The 22606-nt window shown below is 46.6% G+C and overlaps 1 protein-coding gene across 6 annotated transcripts in view; it reads left to right on the forward strand.

Annotated features, from left to right (window-relative positions):
• USP46 (ubiquitin specific peptidase 46) overlaps nucleotides 1–22606 on the forward strand; it is a 427508-nt gene that overhangs the window by 136662 nt on the left and 268240 nt on the right. For 4 of the 6 annotated variants that reach the window (XM_069631664.1, XM_069631663.1, XM_069631662.1 and 1 more), the window contains exons 5-6: nucleotides 7195–7422; nucleotides 15333–15409. In XM_069631664.1, coding sequence (XP_069487765.1) covers nucleotides 7195–7422; nucleotides 15333–15409 — 305 coding nt within the window. The remainder of the gene's footprint in view (nucleotides 1–7194; nucleotides 7423–15332; nucleotides 15410–22606) is intronic. The other 2 variants (XM_069631665.1, XM_069631666.1) reach the window with 1 other exon arrangement.

Raw genomic sequence — 22606 nt, forward strand, 5'->3', positions numbered from 1 at the left:
AGAAGATTGGTGCCACACGTTCTGGGAAAAAACTACAACTGAGGCTACGTGCGTCCTACTTATAACATCCGGTGACGTCGGCTCGACGGAGGCCCTCGAGGACAGCGTATCGATGTCATCGATGCAGGACGCAGACGCCGGAAATGTTCTGAAGCAGCACAGCTGTGGTGATTACCTGTGATTACCTGTCATAGATGTGGAAGATGTCGTCGGAACATCCCATCGAAAGAACGTTACCAGGTAATAAAGTAACTTGTTCTTCTGAGGGCATGCAAAAAAATGCTTACAACAATTGGTAACGCTCCAAAACGATGCAGTTTGGATCATCAAGGGCATCCCTAGACAGGAACATATTTCCTCAGGGAGGGCATCACTACATTGGTTGCCCGTATTCATTTCAGAACAGCCGTCCTAGTGCGTAAGTGCATCCATGGAACAGCCCCAGTATACCTGAAGTCCTGCATTGCTCTCTATAGCCCAAAGCATACCCTGAGGTCAGCTCATTTGGGAACAATCTGCTCCTTCATGTTTAAAAGGCTGGGCGGCTTGGTAGAGCCTTTCCCACGAGAGCAGCTCAGAAGTGGAATTCACTTCCAAGCTTGCTTCGTCTGGAAAATAATTTTAACATCTTCCTGGCTCATCTGAAAACCTTGCTTTTCAAATAATGTAGGGTTCGAACTGGTATGTAGCAGTTGGTCAACCTGAACTGATTGTGTGTCCCGTTTCCTAATGTCGTCCTAGTGTTTGTGTTGGCACCCCCATGCCTGCGGGTTCCCAGCGCGGTATAAATAAATAGTATGAGGAAGAGTCTGCCCAGCCTACAAGGAATATATGGAATAGCTTTCAATTATACAAGTGGCAATATGATATACAAGTTGTTAAAGGAGAACTCTATGTAAGCCAGACTTATTCCATGGCAAAATATTAAAACCACTGCAAAGTAAGATGGCAGGATAAAGTGTATTGATTTAGTGAGGCTCTGCTATTGCACTACTCCAAAAGATGCGAACGGATAGTCCTCTTTATTTATGTGGATTTACAACACCTAAAAAAAGGCAGATCCCAACAGGAAAGGTGTAGGATCAGGAAGAGGTCAGGGGCTACCGATTTAGATTTGTTCTGATTTGCAATATTTGGCAGAGATGTGGTATTTTATCAACATACATCATTTTGATTATGTCATTGACATTAGCTAACATGGATAAGCTATGTTTAGTAAACACTTTTAATGATCCATTAAAGACAAAACATATTCCACTAAAAGAATCTCACTCTGCGATTAGGACCATCATGGTGGAACGAGAACAGAGAACTAGACCAACATTACTTATTACAGGTGTAGATTACATTCCACAAATGGGCGCTGGTCTTTCAGAGGAATTCATGGATGAGCCAGAGGACCATCCAAAAGTTATTTCTTATCCAGTTTTGTTTGATGAAGGCTGGATAATGAAAGGCTTATTTTTATATCCTCCTCAAATAATTAGGGGTGATGTTTATATAATAGTGGAATTGAGTTGGATACACCAGCAAAAGATGTTTTTTAGGAGCTTATGGTTGCAGGAATGGAGGTTTTGCTGTGCCCTGAAGAGGGATTATCTCAGCCTGGGTTTTTACGTTCATGATATATTTATAAGATTTATAAAGCTCAAACCTAGCTGGGAAGCAATAACGTTTGGTTTGTAGGATGCGCACCAAGGGGGTGACGGGTAGAGCCCAGGAGCAGTGGTTGCTTGGATGAGTAGCGAGAGCAGGGGATAGGAAGGCTGAGAGGGAGACAATAAGGGGGTTCCGTGGAGTGATTAGCAAGATGTTCTTTGAAGAGTTGAGTTTTCAGGTCTTTCCTGGAGTGTAGGCTGGACGGGGCAGTCTGATCTGCATTGGTAACTTTTTACAGAGACCAGAAATAAGATCAGTTGATGGCTATCTCCATCTGCCATCCAGTGCCGTTGAGTTAGCTCTAGCTCTACAGGCACATTTTAAATGGAGATGTCTGTCCCCCTCATTAGCTATGGAAAGGTTGGTTAATTTGTCTTATAATTAATGTATTTCATGTTGCCGGATAGCCCTTTTGAAATGTTATATTTGTTCGAATGCTTTAATCTTTTATCTAAGGTACAATGCCATGTTACATAATCAGCTATGTGTACCCCCGCTAGAGTTAGGGTCCACTGGTAATATTCAGAATGCAGGTGACGGGGCATAAGTAAATTACTTCTATTATTATAAGATCAGATATTTTGAAGAGGGTTACAAGCGGAACGCTACATACAATATGAAGCTCTGTTTGAGAAGAAAATGGGCTTAAAAGAGGAGGAATAGTTAAAGCTACAAAAGACATCCCAATTCAATGATGGAAACCTTGTGGAAGCTGTTTGCCTATGAGCTAGTTCTACTTTCTAATGTTTGCTCCTGAGATTAGGAAGCCCCTTAAAATGATATAGTTGACCTATAAGGACAAAACAGACATGTAAGCAGTCGGTGATGGGAAGTAAAATCACTGGCTATTCTAGCAGTGAGATTGACCTGGACACTGTATAACCGAGGAACCAAGACAAAATGGTTACTAAGTAATATATATTGGAACGTGCGCAAAACAAATGAAGATACATTTTTGTATATATTTAATGGTATTTTAGAGAAATGATACTGTATGCATGATGCCACCGATTTTAACTGCTGTATCCCAAATTGGGGATTAATAGCCAGTGGGTAGGGGAGTAATCAGTTGGATGCAACAAGTAATGAACGTGGACAGAGATGGGCTGAGGTCTTGAGTGCATGATCATTCTCAGGATAAATGGGAATGTGAAGGGCAACACTCCAAGCAAACCAACATGAAGAAGGGGGAAAAGTAGTTCAATCATTGATTTCATATTTGTGTCGGAAGAATGGAGTCCATGAATCGAGTTGATGAAAGCAACATTTTGCCATCGGTGAGACCATGCTTCTATATGATGTTAACTTGGGAATCGGAGGGGAAACGAGATTGCCTGGATAATGGTCCAGTGGCATGAATTGTATCAAATCAGAATAACAGGGTCCGTTGGTCCAAAAACAATGGCAATGTATGTGGTTGGATTCCCCAGCCCAAAATAAAGTAATGTATTTGAATCTGCTTGGAACCCTGCCGAGGTGGGGGTCCCATAAGTGGACTTGAGAAGAAAAATGGATATTGTTGGCTGTGTAAGAACAAAGCAGCCCCAGAAACTTTGAAACACTGGCTGATATTCTGTAAGGGGACAATCGCTCTGAGGGAGATGGCATTTGCGAAGATTTATGGAGAGTAAAAATGACCTTGCAAAGTATCAAATTAGGGCAAGGTTTATGGGTGGTCACTCCTCCTTTAATATTGCTGTGATTGGGGTATTAATGCAAATACATAATGTACTGGGGGAGATAGGATGAGAAACGTGACTTGGAGTAAAAATGCTCTTCTCTCTCCTTTTTGTTCCCGTTTCCTTTTTGTATTATATGAAATGATAGGCTGTCCAATAAATGTGCTAGTGCTTAATGGAAAATTGTTTTAAGATTGGATTATGTTGGAATTGGGAGATATGATATAAATTAAGAAATTGTGATGCGAGAAGCATCTTCTTAAACTCTTTTTAAAACCTATTTTGGGAAAGCAATTGTGTTTCAAGTAATCCTTTTTAAATTGACATTTTTGTATGTGTTATCTTTTTTTTAAAGCTAGAAACACAATAAAAATCAAAATAATGTATTGCTTTTTGGAGACTTCCCAGTTTATGTGGAAAAAATAATGGATCACCTTCATATGTGATGCAAAATGTCTTACGTAAGCGAGTAGCTAATAAGTCCACATGGGGTCCGTTTGTACGGCTTTAGATTTGAACCATACCTCTGCTCCACCTCCCAACAGGGAATGCTCGAAAGAGGTGGAAGTCTGCAATAACGGAGCCTATTTCCACAATTCTGTAGATCCATATAGTTAAGTCCTCAGGAAGACCGTATGGTAAACCAATTTCTAACCAAGTAACACAACTGCTTGATGAAAATAAAACCCTTTGATGGACATTACGGTTGAGAGAAAAGGATTTGGGACGGTCTAAGGTTATGGATTTGTCCAGAACCTTGGACTGTGTCCACTGGAATGGACTGTGGGCAATTATAAAGGAGGTGTAGGTATGCAGTGTAATTATGACGAATTTGGTTGAAATGCACCATGATAGTTGGGCCATAGTGATATATGGGAGGCGTGCAATCCTAAATTTCCGCACGACTATGGGAGTAGGATAGTGCTGTGTACTCCTTATTTTGTACTGCTACACCAACTTTACAATTCGTCTTATTAGTGATTAGATATAGAGTGCTGATGGGAAGGGTAGAGAACAGTTTGTTACTACTACTAGCATAATGTTTAATTGGCCCGAGCGCCAAGGGCACCCAGTCTATGGACAATTCTTCTTATGTGAAGGGCATAGTTACTGGTTCAACCATCTTTTATTATGCAGATTAGCAGACACACATGTGTTGCCAAATCGTTTTCAGGAGATGCGGTGAGATTGCTACATAGTCATGGATTTAATTATTCAGGTGTTCATTATCCTCCTAACCTCTACTTGCCTCTCAGGTAACTTATTACCCCATAAAACCATGACTGATCAATGTGAAGGTGCAAAGATGGCCCCAACACCTATGCATGTTGTTTTATTTTATCGTTTTATGTAACCTTTTAAGGCATGCATATATTCGTTTTCAAATGTGTGCAGTCCCTTGGCATGTTTAATTGTTGGTTGCAGGTGTGGTTGGTAGCTGGGCTTTGCATCTTTATTTTGGGAACAACTCTTGCAGTTTGTGAAAAAATACTTGCAATATTACTGTGCGATATATCGAGTTTTGGAGATATACCGATACATCGATCTAGAATGAGACAATGCTGTTAACATCGAGATATATCCATAGACACATACGTTATTACATTTACAATTTTTTAATTTTTCATATTTACACAGCTGTGTGTATTCTCAAATGGGAAGAGCAACCCTGTATTTGCACTTCATTTTGATCAATGTCTTGTAAGTAAAGGCGTTTAACCCACATAAACAATATCGAGATATATATCATATATCGGCATTCAGGCCACAAATGTTGAGATATGACTCTTGGTACATATCGCCCAGCCCTAATTGTCGGTGTCTTGATCTAATGCTTGAACTCGAGTAACAAACTTTTATAATAACCTCCTCCTTGTTTTTATTTTTTATTTTTACCATCAATGGTGCATATTCACTGAACAGAGTATGAAAACATGGATGCTTATTTTTTTTATTATGGTTGTGTTTTAACATTTGTTTTGCTATTCATTAGTTTATAAACATTCACAAACCCTTTCTGTTGACGATTCAGAAGATGTTTCTGCTGCTGACCTACTTTTAGGCTTGTCTTGTTAAGCAGGAAATTCCACTTTGTTTTCCAGGTGGCTTCACTGTGGGCCTCTGTGCCATCATTTGATACCGGTTTTCCTTGATGAACATGTATTTTGCAGAGTGCACCGTGCTCATTACTTATCAGTGGCAAGAAAGAGTCCCAAGACTTAGCGGAGCAGCTGGCGGCGGCCCGTCCATAATGGAGCTTTCTATTTTGGTGGTGGGGCTGAAATATTCAGTGGACACTGTGTCCTAGGGCTGCTAGGCTGATATCTGTTCCTTTAACTGTGCCTCCTCTGCTCGTAGCTCTAATACTACATGCCCCTCTGTGGCTTAAGGGTACCCCAGACTCTGCCTGCGTTGTGGTGTGTTTCTTTTGACCAATGGCGTTATTTGAAATCGCACATCTTGGGCTAACACTAACCACAGCACCGTCAACTTCAATCGAGGCAGCTGGCCGTTCATGCAACTTGATTCCCATCTTTACGAAGGCCCATAGAGAGTCACAACCCTTATATGTCAAAGGGAAATGGTGAGTAGGGGCTGCCCTTCTCACCATCACCACTATTCTTGTTCCTGCTATTTGCACACTAACTCTGCCACTCACTCACAGCAAACTAAAATCCTTCCTTATGGACATCAAACCGAACACTACACCTCTACAAGCAGCTTGCTTGCCATCTGCCTGGCCAAAGCACCCGGCATGCGAGGCTCCCGTCTGAACATGCAGCCCACTATGTAACCTATACAGACTACCTACCACACAGTGCCTGGGTGCTTCCGTACTGCACACATCAGCAAATGTATCTTCTATTTTCCCTCTTTTCCCACTAACTGAACCCAGCCTCTTCTTTCAGATATGTTGGAGGTCCTGGAGAACATACAAATGGCACTGGTGTGTCCAGTAACGTACACTACCATAATCTCTTCACCAGAACAAGGTGCATGGTCTGCTGATACGGCTGGGCTTTCTTGTTTGAGTGCTTGTTCCTTCTGTCACTTTAATGCGCCACCTAATCGGTACCAGCCAAAGCAGCGCCATCCAGAAGAGGCACTTATTTTACCCCCATAATTGGATGAGGCCCTGGGTTCAGCACTTTGCTCTTGTTGACTGTCAGGGCAGCTGTTAATGGTTGCAGCAGGTACAGCCGACTGCGGTGGTCTTCTCACTGACATTTGGACGCCTTTGGTCCTCGGCACTGCCACGCTGGCGGTCTTCTTCACTTGGGCTCTGTCCTGCCAGCTTCAGCTTTTTCGCGTGGTATTTTTCAGTTCGGTTTCTCAGGACAGTTATCTTTAGTGATTGGCCTACCTGCAAGGGCTATCAGAGTTCATTGGGAAAAATGAACTTAATTTTGTGAAATCTTTGCAAGCAAAGTCCTGCAACTTCGCACAACCTTGTTACAATGAGCCACTTGGGTGTGAAGAGCACAAGTGCAGATACAGTCTGAATGGCATTCAAACACTGTTCTTTATGGGTGTTCCAGAGTAATTCCATGACCGACCCTCTTAGTAGTTGCTTCCTTGTTTGTAGAAAAGCTTTCGCAGAAATGTTTTGTGTTTATGTGTGTAGTTACTCATTAAATATATTGCGCAGTGGCTCGAGTGCATGGTGAGTGCTGTCGGCTGTCTGGGAGCTAGAGTGGAGACCGATTGCTTATCTCAACGTGGAGCAAGCGTGAAGCGAGAAGGAAGAGGAGGAGCCCGTCTACATAACGCCCAGCTACGCGGAGCGGAGCGTAGCGGAGTGTGGCGAGTGTTTCCTGTGTGGAGACCCTGCTGAGTTTTTCTTTTTTTTTCCCAGCGTGGAGCAAGCGTGAAGCGAGAAGGAAGAGGAGGAGCCCGTCTACATAACGCCCAGCTACGCGGAGCGGAGCGTAGCGGAGTGTGGCGAGTGTTTCCTGTGTTCCCTGGCGTTCCTCCGGCGTCTCCCTGCGGTCTTTGGCGTTTTGACTCTGTGTGGACGCGCAGAACTGCAATCCAGCGTCCTCAAACTATCAACCAGTACCGGAGAAAACAGACGCGCCACCCGGTAAGCCATAGACATTGCCAATTTGCTTTACTTTTAAATCCGACATGGCGCAGCAACCCCTAGAGGTAGGGACCTGCACGGGGGGGGGCGTTAATCCAAGCCTCACCGAACCACACAGAACCTTGCGTAGCAAGGCAAAGGGCTTACCCCAAGGAGACCTGACCCTGACAAAGCTTTCTCCCCTGGTGGTGGCTGGCAGCATTAAAAAAAGGCGTAATGAACGGCGGTGATACCGGCCAGAGGAGTGTGGGCGCAACTCATCTGGCGGACGGACAAAAGCTATCCCTCCAGAGACCGGCCTCCGCCCCACAAGCAACTTCACCGCCGAGGACGATCTCAACCAAAAATAAAACAACGGACCAGAGCTCTGCTCTGGCTAGAGGTTTCCCTACGAGAGACACCGAAGGATGTGCCCCATCAGACCTTGCTCTGCCCCCATGCCCTGATATCGGAGGTCCTGCCGTACAGATCCAGGCAGTTGCGGAGTCCGAGAGCCCCCCGCCGGCAACGTGCCTTTACCCTCGAATCATTACAGATGGGGGTCCCTACACAAGAACAGATGAAGAGCAGCCTCTAGACCACACGACGCCTGCCTGTTCTCAAATCAACACAACACCGCATAAAAGGGCAGCCTCAGACGCCCTACCTGCAGGAAAACCTAATCTGAGTTGGGATACAATCAGTACCTTTGCCCGAGTCACGAAACGACCAGCCGCAGACAACGCAACAACTAATGCGAACAGTTCGTTTCGTTTAGTCGAATCTCCTACAAACCTAACTAACGTCAACGGTGATGGCCCGGACCTGAATCTTTCAGGTCAGATAGAGCCATCAGAGTCATTAAAGTCCCATAAACAAGGCAGCATTAAAAGGAAGTACATAAAACCCCTAAAAAGGAAAAAGATTCAGACACAGAGATTAGACAACCCCAAAAACTCGGAAGTAAGTCCCACAGTACAGAAACAAAAAAAGAGAATCGGAAAAAACCCTACCAAATTCAACACGGGACAACAAAATAATGGGGCGGAGACACAAGATAAGATCCCACCAGATGCGAAGTCAAACGCATTCCACATGTACTTTAGGAAGCAACAACCAAAACGAAAAATGGAAACAGACGATGAAATCACAGACGCAGAGATTCTAGAGGTGATCGAAGGCTCCCTGCCAGCTTTTAAATCCAGACGAACCTCAACAGGGCAGGAACACCATATACAAAGTGTAAACAAGGAATCAACCAAACCAGACCTCGAGACACCCAGTCCGTCAAATAGTGATTCCGACAACACTCAATGCAAAGCCAACTTAACGATTAAAGATGTTAGTTCCCTAAAAACGGTCCAAATTGATGGACAGAATCCTACCATTTCCATCGACCTTACCGGCCTTACCGGCGACCTCCACAACCTACATACTCCTCAAAGGGGGGGTGCAACTGGCTCTGAAGCCTCCCCGTCCCAAACAATTCAGGAGCCGTCACCCATTCGATCTACATGTGACGGGATGAGCAGAAACTGGAAACTCCATGAAAACGTCACAAGTGTGACCGATAAAAGTCAACCGAAAGAGCCTTACCAAATCGAAGGAAAGGAAACGGAAAGAACAAGTTCCAATAAGTCCAAAATAATCCATCCACCCATTACGAGTGACCAATTACGGGCAAAAAACTACACCCAATTGCTGCAAAACAGAGGTCATTTTACTAAGCAGGTCAGAGAACATACCTCGCTGGAGCTTAAGTCTCCGTCCCAAGAGCAAGATCGCGAAGAGGAGGAATCCAGACTAAGCGAACCATTAAGTGGCAACCCCTCCTATACACCTGCTGAGCTAAACTCTAGCCGGGCTGTCCAGAACACCCCGGTAAAACACAGAAGACATAGTGAAATTTTGATGGATACTCAAAGACCGTCTCCAACGAAAAAACAAGATTTGACGACGATCATGTCAGCTTTGACCATAGCCCTTGCACCATTCTGCAAATTATACGAATCACTAAATGACGTGTCTAAGGACAACACGGCCATTCTATGCAGATTGCAATCCAAGATGGATTTCCTGGAAGGTTTCATTACTGCGCTTGAAGAAAGGCATAACAAGAGATGGGAAGAACAGGAAAGGACCCACCTAAACCTAGCAAAGAATCAATCAGCAAGAAATGGGCCGGAAATGCTGGCAAAAATACTACAAGAAACCGCCTCACAAACAACGCCAACACCTGATGCAGGTCAGCCTGAACTAACTTGCACCAATTGCCCCTATACCATCTCAAACGAAGGACGAGAAACTAAAACATTGAATAAGCAGACAAGGGCAACCACAAAGAAAAAGGCGGACCTGCAGCCCTCCAACGTGACTCCAAATGGCAACCGACCTACCGTCAAAAAAGACCTAGCCTATGTAAATACACGGTTGACGACAGAAGCCGAGAGAACAAAACCACCTAGTAGCTCCGCAAACGCAAACCACGACGCCATTGAGACTCTGGCCTTACATGCACAATCCCCAAAATCGCCTAGAACCATAGAGGAATTTGTTAAAGCGAGCCCTCTAATGGATCTCTCGATATACGAAGTTCCGGAAGGCAATGATGCTGTAAACATGAGTCCCGAGCCTCAAAAAAGTGACCTGGTGCGTCCACCGACAACCATCCCTGAAGGGAAAACTGACGCAAAATGCGGAGGGGTGCAAAGGCAGGGGGCCACCGCCCTGAGGCGCTCGAAGTTATCTTGGTCCGAGACACCAAAGCTCCAAAACAAACCTTCTAAGGGAGATACCGACGTTTCCCCTCCACCACCAAAAGATGAACCCAGGTCAAATCCGACTCCCCGAAATCTGGAGAGCTCACGAAATGGAAAAAATTCCAAGAGAGAAGTCAGAGTATTTAAAATAGAACAGACCTCAAGTCAGTCGAAATTCATGATCCTGAACAGGAAAATGGTTCTCAACACCCTGCGTAAGATCAGATGCCTTGATCATCTGAAATCGGATGACTTTCCATTAATTGAACCATATCATCGTGACCAAAAAGCAAAGAGTTACATACATATCTTCACGTCCTCATTAAAAGTGATGCCAGAAGCGGCATACTCGGAACTAAAGAAAGCTGGTCTTACCTTAACAGAAATAAAGACGGCACGGTACGAAAAGACAAACGAAGGCAGATTGAGTGAACAAGTTAAGATACGCCCCCAAGAAGTTAGCCGGACCAATCGTTTCAACAGGAAATTAGAAAAAGACAACGACGGTAAACAGAGTCGTTGGATCAGTGGCGAGAGAAGCTATGCCCCACACGCACGGCCCAGAAGCGAGTCGCGCTCTGGTCGGAAAACGGTACGCCACGAGGCAGATACGCAATGCTACTTGGAAACAAAACGACCCACTAACGAACGCCGGGAAGTCCGAAACATCACGAAAACAACCTACGAGAAAAAGCTCGGAGAAGACAACCGTCAAAAAGGCCTATGGTCGTGGCTAAAAAGTTCGCTCATAAGGCATAATGAGACATAGCAATTAGAAAGCAGCCATCGGCCGATCTTATCCGCATCCAACGATACCAATCCAAAGAACCTGCCCAATTTGATCTCGATGGCTTCTTGGAACACCAGAGGGCATTCACACCTGGCAAACCCGGCAAATCTAAACCTGGGGGCATACGACATAGTATGCCTCCAAGAGCACTGGCTGGTGGAGAAACCACTGCTTGACGGTTTCGAAATAGCGTTCTCCCCTGCGTCAAAAGGCATCCTGGGCCGTCCGTCCTCTGGCCTATTAATTGCAGTAAAAGCTAGATCGGGAATCTCCCTAATGAAAACACTGAAGACGTCGCGAGACATTTTAGCCATACAAACTGAATGGGAAGAAGTGAGTGATCAGACAAACCCAACTGCAAGAGAAACCTTGGTACTTATTACGGTCTACTGGAACCCGGCGCAAAGTTCCACTGAAGTCTTCTGCACCCAAGTTGCTAACACAATTGATGACATCATATCAGAGGCTCCAGATTCCCACATAATACTATGTGGCGATCTAAACGCAAACTGCAACGACAAGCGTGAACATCTGGTTTCATCGCACAAAACCCCAGCCGAAAAAAGAGGACGCGCATGGCTGTCACTGATGAAATCGCGCAATTTTCACGACGTTTCGAGGCTCAACTCCTGGAAGATCGGCACCTCCACCTGGGAACGGGGTAAATCCAGGGCTAACATCGATTATTTCTTTGTGTCACACAGTCTGGTGGATCGCATTGTAGACTATTCAGTGATCCAGACCAAAGAGAGCGATCATAACCTACTGGAAATCAAATGGAAGACACAAAGCTCGAAAAACGATCATTATTCTTATCAAATTGCATCGAATAATCAACAAACACGTGTCCATCTGACCAAGATAAACCTGGAAAGAATAACTAACGAATACACAATGCGCTTTGGGAGTAAAGAAACCTCGAATCAAAATCCAGATTACTTGCCATTTCTTCTACAACATCAGAAGCTAAAATCAGGAATCAGCCTACAAAAGAAAATAAATCTTCATTCATTTGACATAAAGGTCGCAGAAAAGAAAAGACTACTGAGAAAACTAAAGAGGCAAGCAAAAAACGATAACTCGCCAAACATCTGGAACAGATGGAGGTTGGAAACTAACAGATACAAAGCATGGCTTAGATTCCACCGACACGAAATGTTCCAAAGAGATGCGGAAGAAATGCTCCAGGTCCTAAGCTCAAAAAAGTCTGGAGACTTTTGGGCTCTCATCAGGAAATCTGATAATAAAATACCCGTGCACATGGCCAATACAGTGTCCGAAACCCGGTGGGTCAACCATTTCGGTAACCTGTTTGAATCCTCGGCCCATATCGCGCCAGCCCAAAACAGAAGAACTTCGCAGACCTGGATTAATCTATCTTCCAAAGATGATATAAAGGAGATCATTCTCAAATTGAAAAAATCAAGAGCACCAGGACCCGATGGCCTTTCCAATATTGATCTTAAACAAAATCCTGAGCAATGGTCAATCTTGATCAGCGCTATTTTCACTCAATGCGCCAGGACTCGGACCATCCCGCCCTCGTGGACAAACGCGGTGGTCGTCCCGATTTTCAAACGAGGGAACAGAGAAGATCCAGAAAACTATCGTCCAATTGCTCTTCTGGACATAATTGGAAAGATATTCGCCTCCTTGCTCCTGAGCCACTTCAGGATCTGGGCAAATCAATCACCGGCGTATGACCCCTTTCAACTGGGTTTCCTAAAAGGGGGGAGCACGTCTGCCAATATTCTTCTTCTCAACATCTTAAAAGCTAGGGTCAAACAGGGCGCACCAACTCTCTTTTTGGCCTTTGTTGATCTGTCCCAGGCCTTTGACAGAGTCGACAGGCAAAAGCTCTGGGTCAAACTGGAAAAATGGCATTGCCCTCCCGAAATACTAGACCCAGTGATGGCTCTTCACACCAACACCAAACTAAGAATCCGACTAAACAACCAAGGTCTCCTGTCAAGAGAGATATTCGTAGAGAGAGGGGTCAAACAAGGCTGCCCGATGGCCCCCCAACTATTCATCACCTTTTTAGGTGACATGAAAGATACAGAAGCGGGCATCAAGATGGCACCACCGAAGCTGGGTAACGAGCACATATCACGTCTCATGTATGCCGACGATCTAATTCTATTAGATCAAACTCAGATCGGACTTCAACGCCAACTATCCAACTTGACTCTATACATGGGAGAAAACAACATGAAAATCAACAAAGAGAAATCAAAAATCGTGATAATTGGAAAAGGTGGAAAAAAGATCAATCCACATTTCACATGGACTATGGACTCAATTCCTATCGAGGTGGTTACCAGCATTAAGTACCTAGGGGTACACATCGACCATTCAGCTAGGGAGGCCACGATGCAACAAGCCTTGTGGGACAAAGCGCGCAATCTTGCAGCCCAGATGAAAACAGTTAACAACAGATTTGGCAAATTTTCACTCAAACCAGCGATCGAATTTTATAAAGGAAAAGTGGTGCCCACACTCACATACGGTATGGGAGCAACTTTGACCATACCAAACAGCATCTGGCGCCGATTAGAAAGCTTAATCTGGAAATCAGCTCTAGGCCTACCAAATTCCACCTCGATGGACCTCATCAGACGAGACTTGGGCCTACAGTCGCTAGAAACAACGGTGATGCTACACGCTTTCACTCTCTTCAGAAATACCTTAATACCAGACAGTCCATCAATCTACAGAATCGTAGCTGATGAAATCGCAAAGCGGCGAACAACGAACTTAACCGCATGGTCAGATAACTTAAAAGGAAAGCTATCAGACATAGCATGCTCAGTCGAAGATCTGAAGCACAATCCGGAAAGAGTTAAAAGAAAGTTAAAGGAACTTGATTGGATCCTGACTCTATCGAAAGCTCAAACAAACAAACTGACCATGAATCTCCCACCCACCTTTAACAGACTCAACGTACCTATCCCATACTGCTCGAAGTTCCCAAGTCAACAGCTAAGAAAATTCTTCATGCGAGCTCGTTTCAACCTCCTGCTGACGAGAGAAATTTTAGCAATCAGATCCAGTTCTACTGACACTATCTGTCGCCTTTGCCACAATCCCACTACGACAGAATCAATTAAACATCTTTTACTCAGATGTCCTATGGTGAGAAAAATTCGAGCCACCTACCTATCGACACTGGTCTGCGAACACACATCTTTCGGAGAGGAAGAAGAACTTATGTGGTGGAACAGGTTAATGTCGGGAGAAAAAACCAGATGGACAATCGCGACTGTCAAAATCCTGGAGTCTGCCTTTGAAATGATCAGTTCCAGCTCACAAACCACGAACGAGAGCAATACCTCCAAAGCCACCACTTTATCACCATAATGGTAATCAGGGAGACTAAGCTTCCTCTGGTATCTTTTACGCATTCGGCCCTTTACGTCCGCTTGAGCCCAACCAACTCCATCTAAACATTACATTGACCTGGAAGAGGCAATCCTATTCTCACCAGGAATCTGACATAACTACATGAAAGCTCGCGGCGCATCTCATTAAGGGTTGCTGTCGCTCTCAACTGTTTGTAAAAATTCATTTCATTGAATTGTAAACAAATAAATAAAAAAAAAAAAAAAAAATATATTGCAACCTTTTGGGTTAAATAGCTTTGCTGTGATAATATGTATTTCTTCTCTAACAAGTCTGTAATTCATGCATGAAACTATAGCAACTCTAACTACTTGAATAATACAATCTGATTTAAACTAGTAGATGGCTGAAGTTGCACCTTGCACACGGACACCATTCGATTATAATGTTATATTTTTATAGAGCGCCAAAGCCCTCAGGCATCTAGGCGCTAAAATGTGAAAAATATTAAAATATGAACACTTCTCTGCCAATAAAAGGCAATTCTCTATTTTGTATGTGTATAATTTGCCACAATTGTAAATTATAATTTTCATTGATAACCCAAGAGAAAAGTATTCCCTGCAAGTTCCAAAGAATCAGAACATAGTTGTTGGGGCCACTGCGCTTTCATGACTGAAGAGCGTGCCCCCGTTCTAACGATAGATGCAGCTCCTAGACCAGGGTTCTGCAAACTTTAGCTCTCCAGATGTTGCAGACTACAATTCCCATGATATCTGGCTATTTACTATGCTGGTCAGTGATGATGGCAGTTGTAGCCCAAAACATATGGAGAGCCAGCGGTTGCAGATCCTTGCCCCATACAGTTGCTGTGTTTCATGTACATTCTTGTACCGTGCCCCATTTGTTATGCTAGAGTTAGCTGCTTTACAATTTCTAAAGAAGGCATGTATCCTTTTAATTTATTGTGAATGCTGATAATACATTACGTTGCGACAAGTTGTGCATTCTAACAAAATATAACTTTTTCCCCCCTATAGGTCAGTAGCAAAGATGAAGATTTTCTTGATCTCTCTGTTGATGTCGAGCAGAATACTTCGATTACCCACTGTCTCAGGTACAGGGTGAAAAATGATTTTGTGCTTCCAAGAAGATGTAACTGTCTTTGCAACTTCCTGTATTTTTTAGCGCAAATCTGCACATGCTTGTAAGAGGGTGGGCGTTTTCCCTTTTGGACGTACTGAACATATTGTTGCTGGACAGAAAATGTATGTCTGGTGGGAAAACACAAATAATAATAAAAAGATAACATTTTGTTTGACGGGGATTACCTTAAAATGGAAGGGTCCTACACTCATCTAATCAGGCCATTGGTCAGAGCATGAGATGCCAGAATGAATGCAGGAATAATTAACTCATGTACCCTGTAATGATGATCCTTGTGCACAAAGTAGTCCATATGGGTTGGACGGGTTCATTGGAAGAATTCAGAAGAATTTGTAATCACGGGATTGTGGATTGATCTGTTTGGGGAGTAATCTGGAAAGCAAGACAGTGGGCCTCATTACGACCCTGGCGGTAGAGTGATAATGGGGCCGGTATTCTGCTCGCGGGGCCGCTTTTCATGCCTGGTCAGACCAGACGTTCAGAGCGGCACCCACTTGCAGAACAGGATGGTGGCCCCGGTCCCGTTACAAATGGGATCGTTGTTACCATCCTCCCCATTCCCATTGAGACGTTCCGGGTCCCCCGAATGGGAATTACCGGGCCAGAAAAGGTCGGAATGGCCCGGTTATTCCCATTTTGCGGGACCCGGACCCGAGTTTGGGGATATCCATGCAGGTAAAAATGGCATGGCTACCTCCAAACTCGTAATGAGGCCCAGTGAATTAGAAATGATTTAAGAGACATTGCCTCACTGGGAGGAGTCCACATCAATACATGATGTCGTCTAAAGGATTCAAAATAAACAGCTTTGGTACTCTGGGAAGTTATGTTAGCTTTGTTTCACTGGAATGTTTGATGGTGCATGTGAAAATGGGTGCAGCATTGTCTTACCTCTCCCACTGGCTTCCAGCCTGATACATGATACATTCTCATTGGGGATCCATTCCATTGGGCCTTTGTAGCCCTGGGTAGAGGGCTGTTTCAGGTGTTATTGGCCCACACCTGAGTTGCGGGCCTGTGGCTAAGCTGAGGGGGCATAAAGTGGGTAAGGGACAATAACAAATGCTACAGTTCTCTCCTTTATGGCCGTAATGACACTTATATATGGCTAAATCACAAAACCAAGATAAAAACAAGTTGGAAACAAAATAAAACCGTTGTAAACAGTACTGTGAACCTTGCTGTGAGAATTGTACTTGTGGAATATTGGCTAAGGGAGACATTGAGAATTCAGCTGGAATGTTGGGAGAGAAACATCAAACTTTGTAACACTGGGTAACACCCGTTGCTGATCCGTTGTTTTCAATGGCCTCACCAACATTCCAATGTTATAATTTGGTTTTATTCACCTGGTCCAAGGGCTGTACTGGATCTTATGGGCCCTGAAAACTGAGTTAAATGCCTGAGTGCGGGGCGTGGCCTGATGTCCGAGGAGTGAGGACGCAGGCTCCCTGAGCTCCGGCTAAGCCACTGCAGTCCGATCCTTTTCTGGGTGCTTCTAGCCCACATACATCGTCCACACTGCGATCCGCCAGTGACCGAGGCGAGGAGCCGTGCTTTCCTTCCTACCCCGACAAAAATCGGAGCCCGTGAAGCCTCTGCTGCGATCCGGCCCGGCTCCCCCTCCTCCCCGTGCGAGGCGCACAAGATGGCGGCCGCCTCGCGCTGACGGACCCGAGGCACATATCGGTGCCGGGAGCCAGAGACTACAGACCCAGGCAGATCCAGGCTGACACCGAGTGCCTCCTGCGGATGTTCCCTCCCTGGGGGCACGGAGTGAACCCACGGGCCGGCCGCTGGAGCCCACAAGAACGCCATTTGGAACCGAGGGGTGCGCCTCCCCCCACGGCCCGAGCGCCCTAGATAACGGCCGAGGGCCGACGCTACGAAGAGTCAGTGTGCGGCTGGCACGCACCAAGGTAACTGGACCGGCAGCACCTGGGGACCATCTCAGCGGGAGCACACAAGCCCACCGCCCGCACGCCGAGGAACGGCGCTGATCCATACCCGGAAGGCAGCACTCGATCAACGCACCTGGTGAGTGTCCCCCCCCCGATCCACGAACCGGGTGCCCGGTGTGCCTGTTGGGGGGGAGACGCCACTCCGCGCCAAGGGGGCGGCGTGGGAACGCATTGTGACGGACCCCACCGAGACCACTCACCCCACTACCCGACAGCCACTTCAACATTGGGGAGCCGCTCCCCGAAACGGAGCCTCCTTCATCGGCGGTGCTCATGGCCGTCGACCAGCTGCCTAACGCCACAGCACCATAACACCGGAGTCCCAGACGGTCACTTCGGCATCGGGGAGCCGAGCATCCGCTCCCCGACACAGATCCTCCCTCACCGGCGGGGCCGGGGTCGCCGGCCAACTACCCATTGCCACAGTACCAGAACATCGGAGCCCATCCATGGCACTCGCGGATAGTCAGTTCAAAATTGGGGAGCCGAGCAGCCGTTCCCTGTCACAGGCCCTCCTACGCTAGAGAGGCCGGGGTAGCCAGCCATCTGCCCATTGTCACGACCCCAAGACAGTACCCTCATGTAGTGGGCACATTCAGGTCCCCCCAACCACGCCTCCCCTGCACGCAATAGTGCTAACGTGGCGAAATCCTTCCTTGGTGCTCGCATAGGTCCCATTGACAATCCTTTCTGCCTGCCGAGAGAGCCCACCACCGTCAAGGAGTACGGCCACCCCATAGAGGACAAATCAATCAATCGGACGCCGTGGACCCACACTAAGGAACCCTCCCACCGCTCCAACCGTGCAACACACCGCTTGGACAGTGTCATTTCAAGAGCCCCCAAGGAGGCCCCTCAGCATCATAGACCACCGCAGAAGGGGCATGGCCACGGACCTTAATGCCGCTTATGCCACTGACACAAGGCGCCACCATGCCCTAGGGCCCAGACCATCACTGTGAGTGGTAGAACTGCACTATCGTACATTGGGCCGAGACAAGCTGTGAGAGTCCACACACGCTACTTCTCTGAAGGGGAGCTACAGACGCGCTGCATTATCTAACGGGACCAGGCAAAGTAGAGATGGCCGCTGCAAGGAACAAAGCCAAGAATGCCACTCTGGACCCTTTCATAACAGCCAAGCCTCACCCCACTGCTCAATCCACCCCAAAAAGCTCAGCAACTCATGATGGCCCAGAAGAAGAGGTCAGGCATAACCTGCTACTAGAGGCGATCGCAGCCCTGAGAACATTCATCGACACGAAAATAGGTGAGGTTAAGGCCGATATCCAACTCATATGGCAAGATGTCCGTAACCTAACGGAGCGCGTCACCATCATTGAATCCTCCCAGAAGGACATTTCAGATGATACGTCGGCTCTGAAGACAGAGGTTGCAGACCTCAAACGCAAAGTGAGCTTCCTGGAGGCGAGGTCTGAGGCAGCAGAGGGTCGGGCCAGAAGAAATAATATCCGGATTCTAGAGACCATGGACCCGACAACCTATGTGGAATCCTTAATACAGCAGGAAATGGGGGCAGCAAACCTCTCACAGGGTTTTGCCATAGAGAGGGCTCACAGATCTATTCAGAAGAGGCCCCCCCCCCCGGTTCCTATCCCCGCCCCATTATCGCTAAGGTCCTCAATTTCCGTGACCGCAAGGTGATCCTGAAATTCTCGAGAGATGGAGGAGAGATAGAGCGGGGCAACTCAAAGATCACCATATACCCTGACTATACTCAATCGGTGCAGAGAGCAAGGAATTCCTTAGTCCCGATCAAGGCTAGGTTGAGGAAACTAAACCTGAAATACATGCTACTGTACCCTTCACGATTGAAGGTCATCTACAAAGGGCGTGCGATATTCTTAGAGTCATCAGAAGCAGCTACCATGTGGATGGAATATAACAACCTGGCTGAGGTCCCCACAGAACCCACACCTGAGAAACATAATGAAAGCAGCCAAGGTTGATCGCTTGCTATCTCAGCTAGGGCACCCATGGCCCTTGTATTGTACCCTAAATCAGAATGAAGCTACACTACCACTGAAGCAAAACTACTACGTGAGAATGCTAAATGACTGCAGGGCTCACTTGACCTCCTGCACATGGACACAGACCACGGACCTGCCGATGACCAGTGCAGGCCAGTTGCCTGCACGCAACCACTCGCGCCAGAGACCCGGATTAGGTCAGACAGCGCGAGAGCCCCCGAGCACTGCACCCCGGTGACAGAAGCTGGGTGCGTTAGTTATAGTTACTTTTTCCAAGTTGTCCTATCTCAGATGAACAATGGTTGGGCTGGTCTGGACATTGGACCGGAGGCTGGGTCTGCCCATCCTACACAAGCGGAACAACATGTGTCATATGATTCGACGCATATAACCCAGGAGGAAGGGGAGGTGCTACCCACCACAAGGAACCCACTCATGCAATGGCAGCAAGACTCAAGTTAATCACATGGAATGTTAGAGGGATGGGAACCTATATACGGAGAAACCGAATATACTCATACCTGAAGAGAAAAAAGATATCACTGGCCCTCCTTCAAGAAACACACCTCACCACGGAGGCCAGAGACAAGATGGTAAGCTACTGGGGGGGCCAGGGCAACGGCGCATCCTACTCAAAGTATGCAAGAGGAGTCTACACGTGGGTGAGTCCGGAAACACCGTTTCAACAAATGGGGGTAGAATTGGACAAAGAAGGCATGTACGTGATAGTGTGGGGCATGCTTGAGAACTCCCCTCTGTGCATAGTAAACTCATACTTCCCTCAACACAACATACCCTCCCACATCAAGGAGCTATGTGCCAGATTGCTGCATTACAGAGAATACACTTTTATATGGGGAGGAGACTTCAATTCCGTCATGAATGCCGAATTAGACAGATCCGCAATGCCACGCATACCTAACAACGCTTCCTCAGGGCCCCTCTCCAGGATGGTGGCAGACCTACACTTAACTGACACTTGGAGAGACCTTCACCCCTTCGACAGATCATACTCATTCTACTCGGCTCCCCATAACCTCCACACCGGGATAGATTATTTTTTCATCGCCAATGAGCTAACCCCGCAAGTAGAATCGGCAGATTACATGGGCAGATCAATATCGGACCACTCCCCTTTACTGTTACAGCTCTGCTTCAAGGGCCCTCCCCCACCTATCCCGATGTGGCGCATGCCAGTAGACGCCCTGACCAACCCCGCATTTAAGGAAACCTTAGGAGAAAAGCTAGAAGAATATTTAATGATAAACAAGGGATCAGTCGGGAAATTGAGCACACTCTGGGAGGCGATGAAAGTAGTGTCAAGGGGAGAGATAATTGCCGAAGCAAGCGGGATCAGGAGGCGGCTGAGAAGGGAACTAGAGACAGCGGAAGAGAAAATCAGACACCTCGAAAGTGACAGCCCATCGGCCACTGAAAAGGAATCAGAACTGAAAACGATCAGAGAAGAGTGCAGGGCCGCATGGGAAAGACTCTCAAAGTTCGACTTCTCTGTGCGCACCCTGAAGGCCCACAAGGAAGCAGATAAGCCGGGCAGAATACTCGCATGGCTATGCAGAAAGGAACACCCGAGACAGGCCCTCAAGGAGATCAAAGATGGGAACGATATAACCCGTAGGACACAACAGGAGATCAATGATGTCTTCACGGATTTCTACAATGACCTATATACTCACAGGAACGAGATTCCTACGGCAGATATAAGAGACACGTTGGCCGAAGTAGGACTACCGCGGCTGAATCAGGAACAACGGGATACGCTGGGAGAAGCCATCATGGTTGAGGACATCTCAGACGCGATTAGATCCCTTTCCACATGCAAGTCCCCCGGGACAGATGGCCTTATCCCAGAATTTGACAAGGCCTATGAGGAGACTTTGTCCCCTGTACTACACGCAGTATACATGGAGGCATATGAGTCTGGTACTCTTCCCAATACCATAAGAGAAACCCTCATTGTCCCAATGCTCAAGCCAGGCAAACCAGCCGACAAGTGTGATTCGTATCGCCCACTGGCGCTCCTAAACTACGACGGCAAAATATTAACAACCATATTGGCTAAGAGGCTCTCGAGGGTGATCAGATCTCTGGTGCACGAAGATCAAAATGGTTTCGCTCCGGGATGAAACACTACTGCCAACCTCAGGAGGCTCCAACACATAATAGCACAAACAACCGAACGCAAGGAAGACCTAGCAGTACTCTCACTAGATGCCATAAAAGCCTTCGATTCAATTTATTGGGAATGGCTGATTGAGACGCTGAGGGAGTTCGGGCTCGGAGAACACTTCATCCGTTGGATCAAGGTCCTTTACAGCAACCCAGTAGCAAGAGTAAAAACAGGAGCCATGGTTTCAGAAGCCTGGCCTATTCAGAGGGGTACCAGACAGGGATGCTCGCTGTCACCAATGCTATATATCCTGGGTTTGGAACCAGTGGCAATCTACTTTAGGAAGCAGTTTTTTGACGCTGGCATTAGCATTGGTGGGTCGGACAACATTATCTCTTTATACGCAGATGACGTCCTCCTATATCTGCGAGACCCCCTGGAGAATGCCCCGATTGTACTGGATGTCCTGGATAACTTCGCGAAATACTCGGGGATAAAATTTAGTAGACAGAAGTCATGCTCGTTCCCACTTGCAAGTCTAAGAGGAAAACCTGTGGAAGAGCTTCCTGAGATCGGGATCCGTTGGCAGGTGGACGCCTTTCGATACCTAGGCCTTAATATCACACACACACCAATATGCACCCATAAGTCCAACACGGAAGCTGCAATGAGCGGAGTACGTAGATCCATACAATTCTGGTTGAAGCTCCCGCTCTCCATGATGGGCAGAGCTGCAATATCCAAAATGATAATTCTCCCCAGGTTCCTCTACTACTTCACCAACGTGGCATACTACATTCCCCCATCCTTCTTCAGGAAGCTGGAATCCCTGATTAGGGACTTTCTCTGGGGACGAGCCAGACACAGACTCGCACTAAATGTCCTTACACTCACCTACACCGAGGGTGGCATCCAACTTCCCGATTTCCAGAGATACTACTTGGCGGCTCAATCGACACATCTAGCAAAATGGCTTTCAGACGAACCTACAGCTGAGTTAAATCTTATCTCCCAATTGTCCTCACCGCTACACCCCAAAGAGTTAATATGGAACAATCGAGTTGGGC

The sequence above is a fragment of the Ambystoma mexicanum genome, chromosome 6q (genome assembly GCF_040938575.1).
Source record: "Ambystoma mexicanum isolate Mex_15411 chromosome 6q, UKY_AmexF1_1, whole genome shotgun sequence".
Classification (NCBI taxonomy): Eukaryota; Metazoa; Chordata; class Amphibia; order Caudata; family Ambystomatidae; genus Ambystoma; species Ambystoma mexicanum.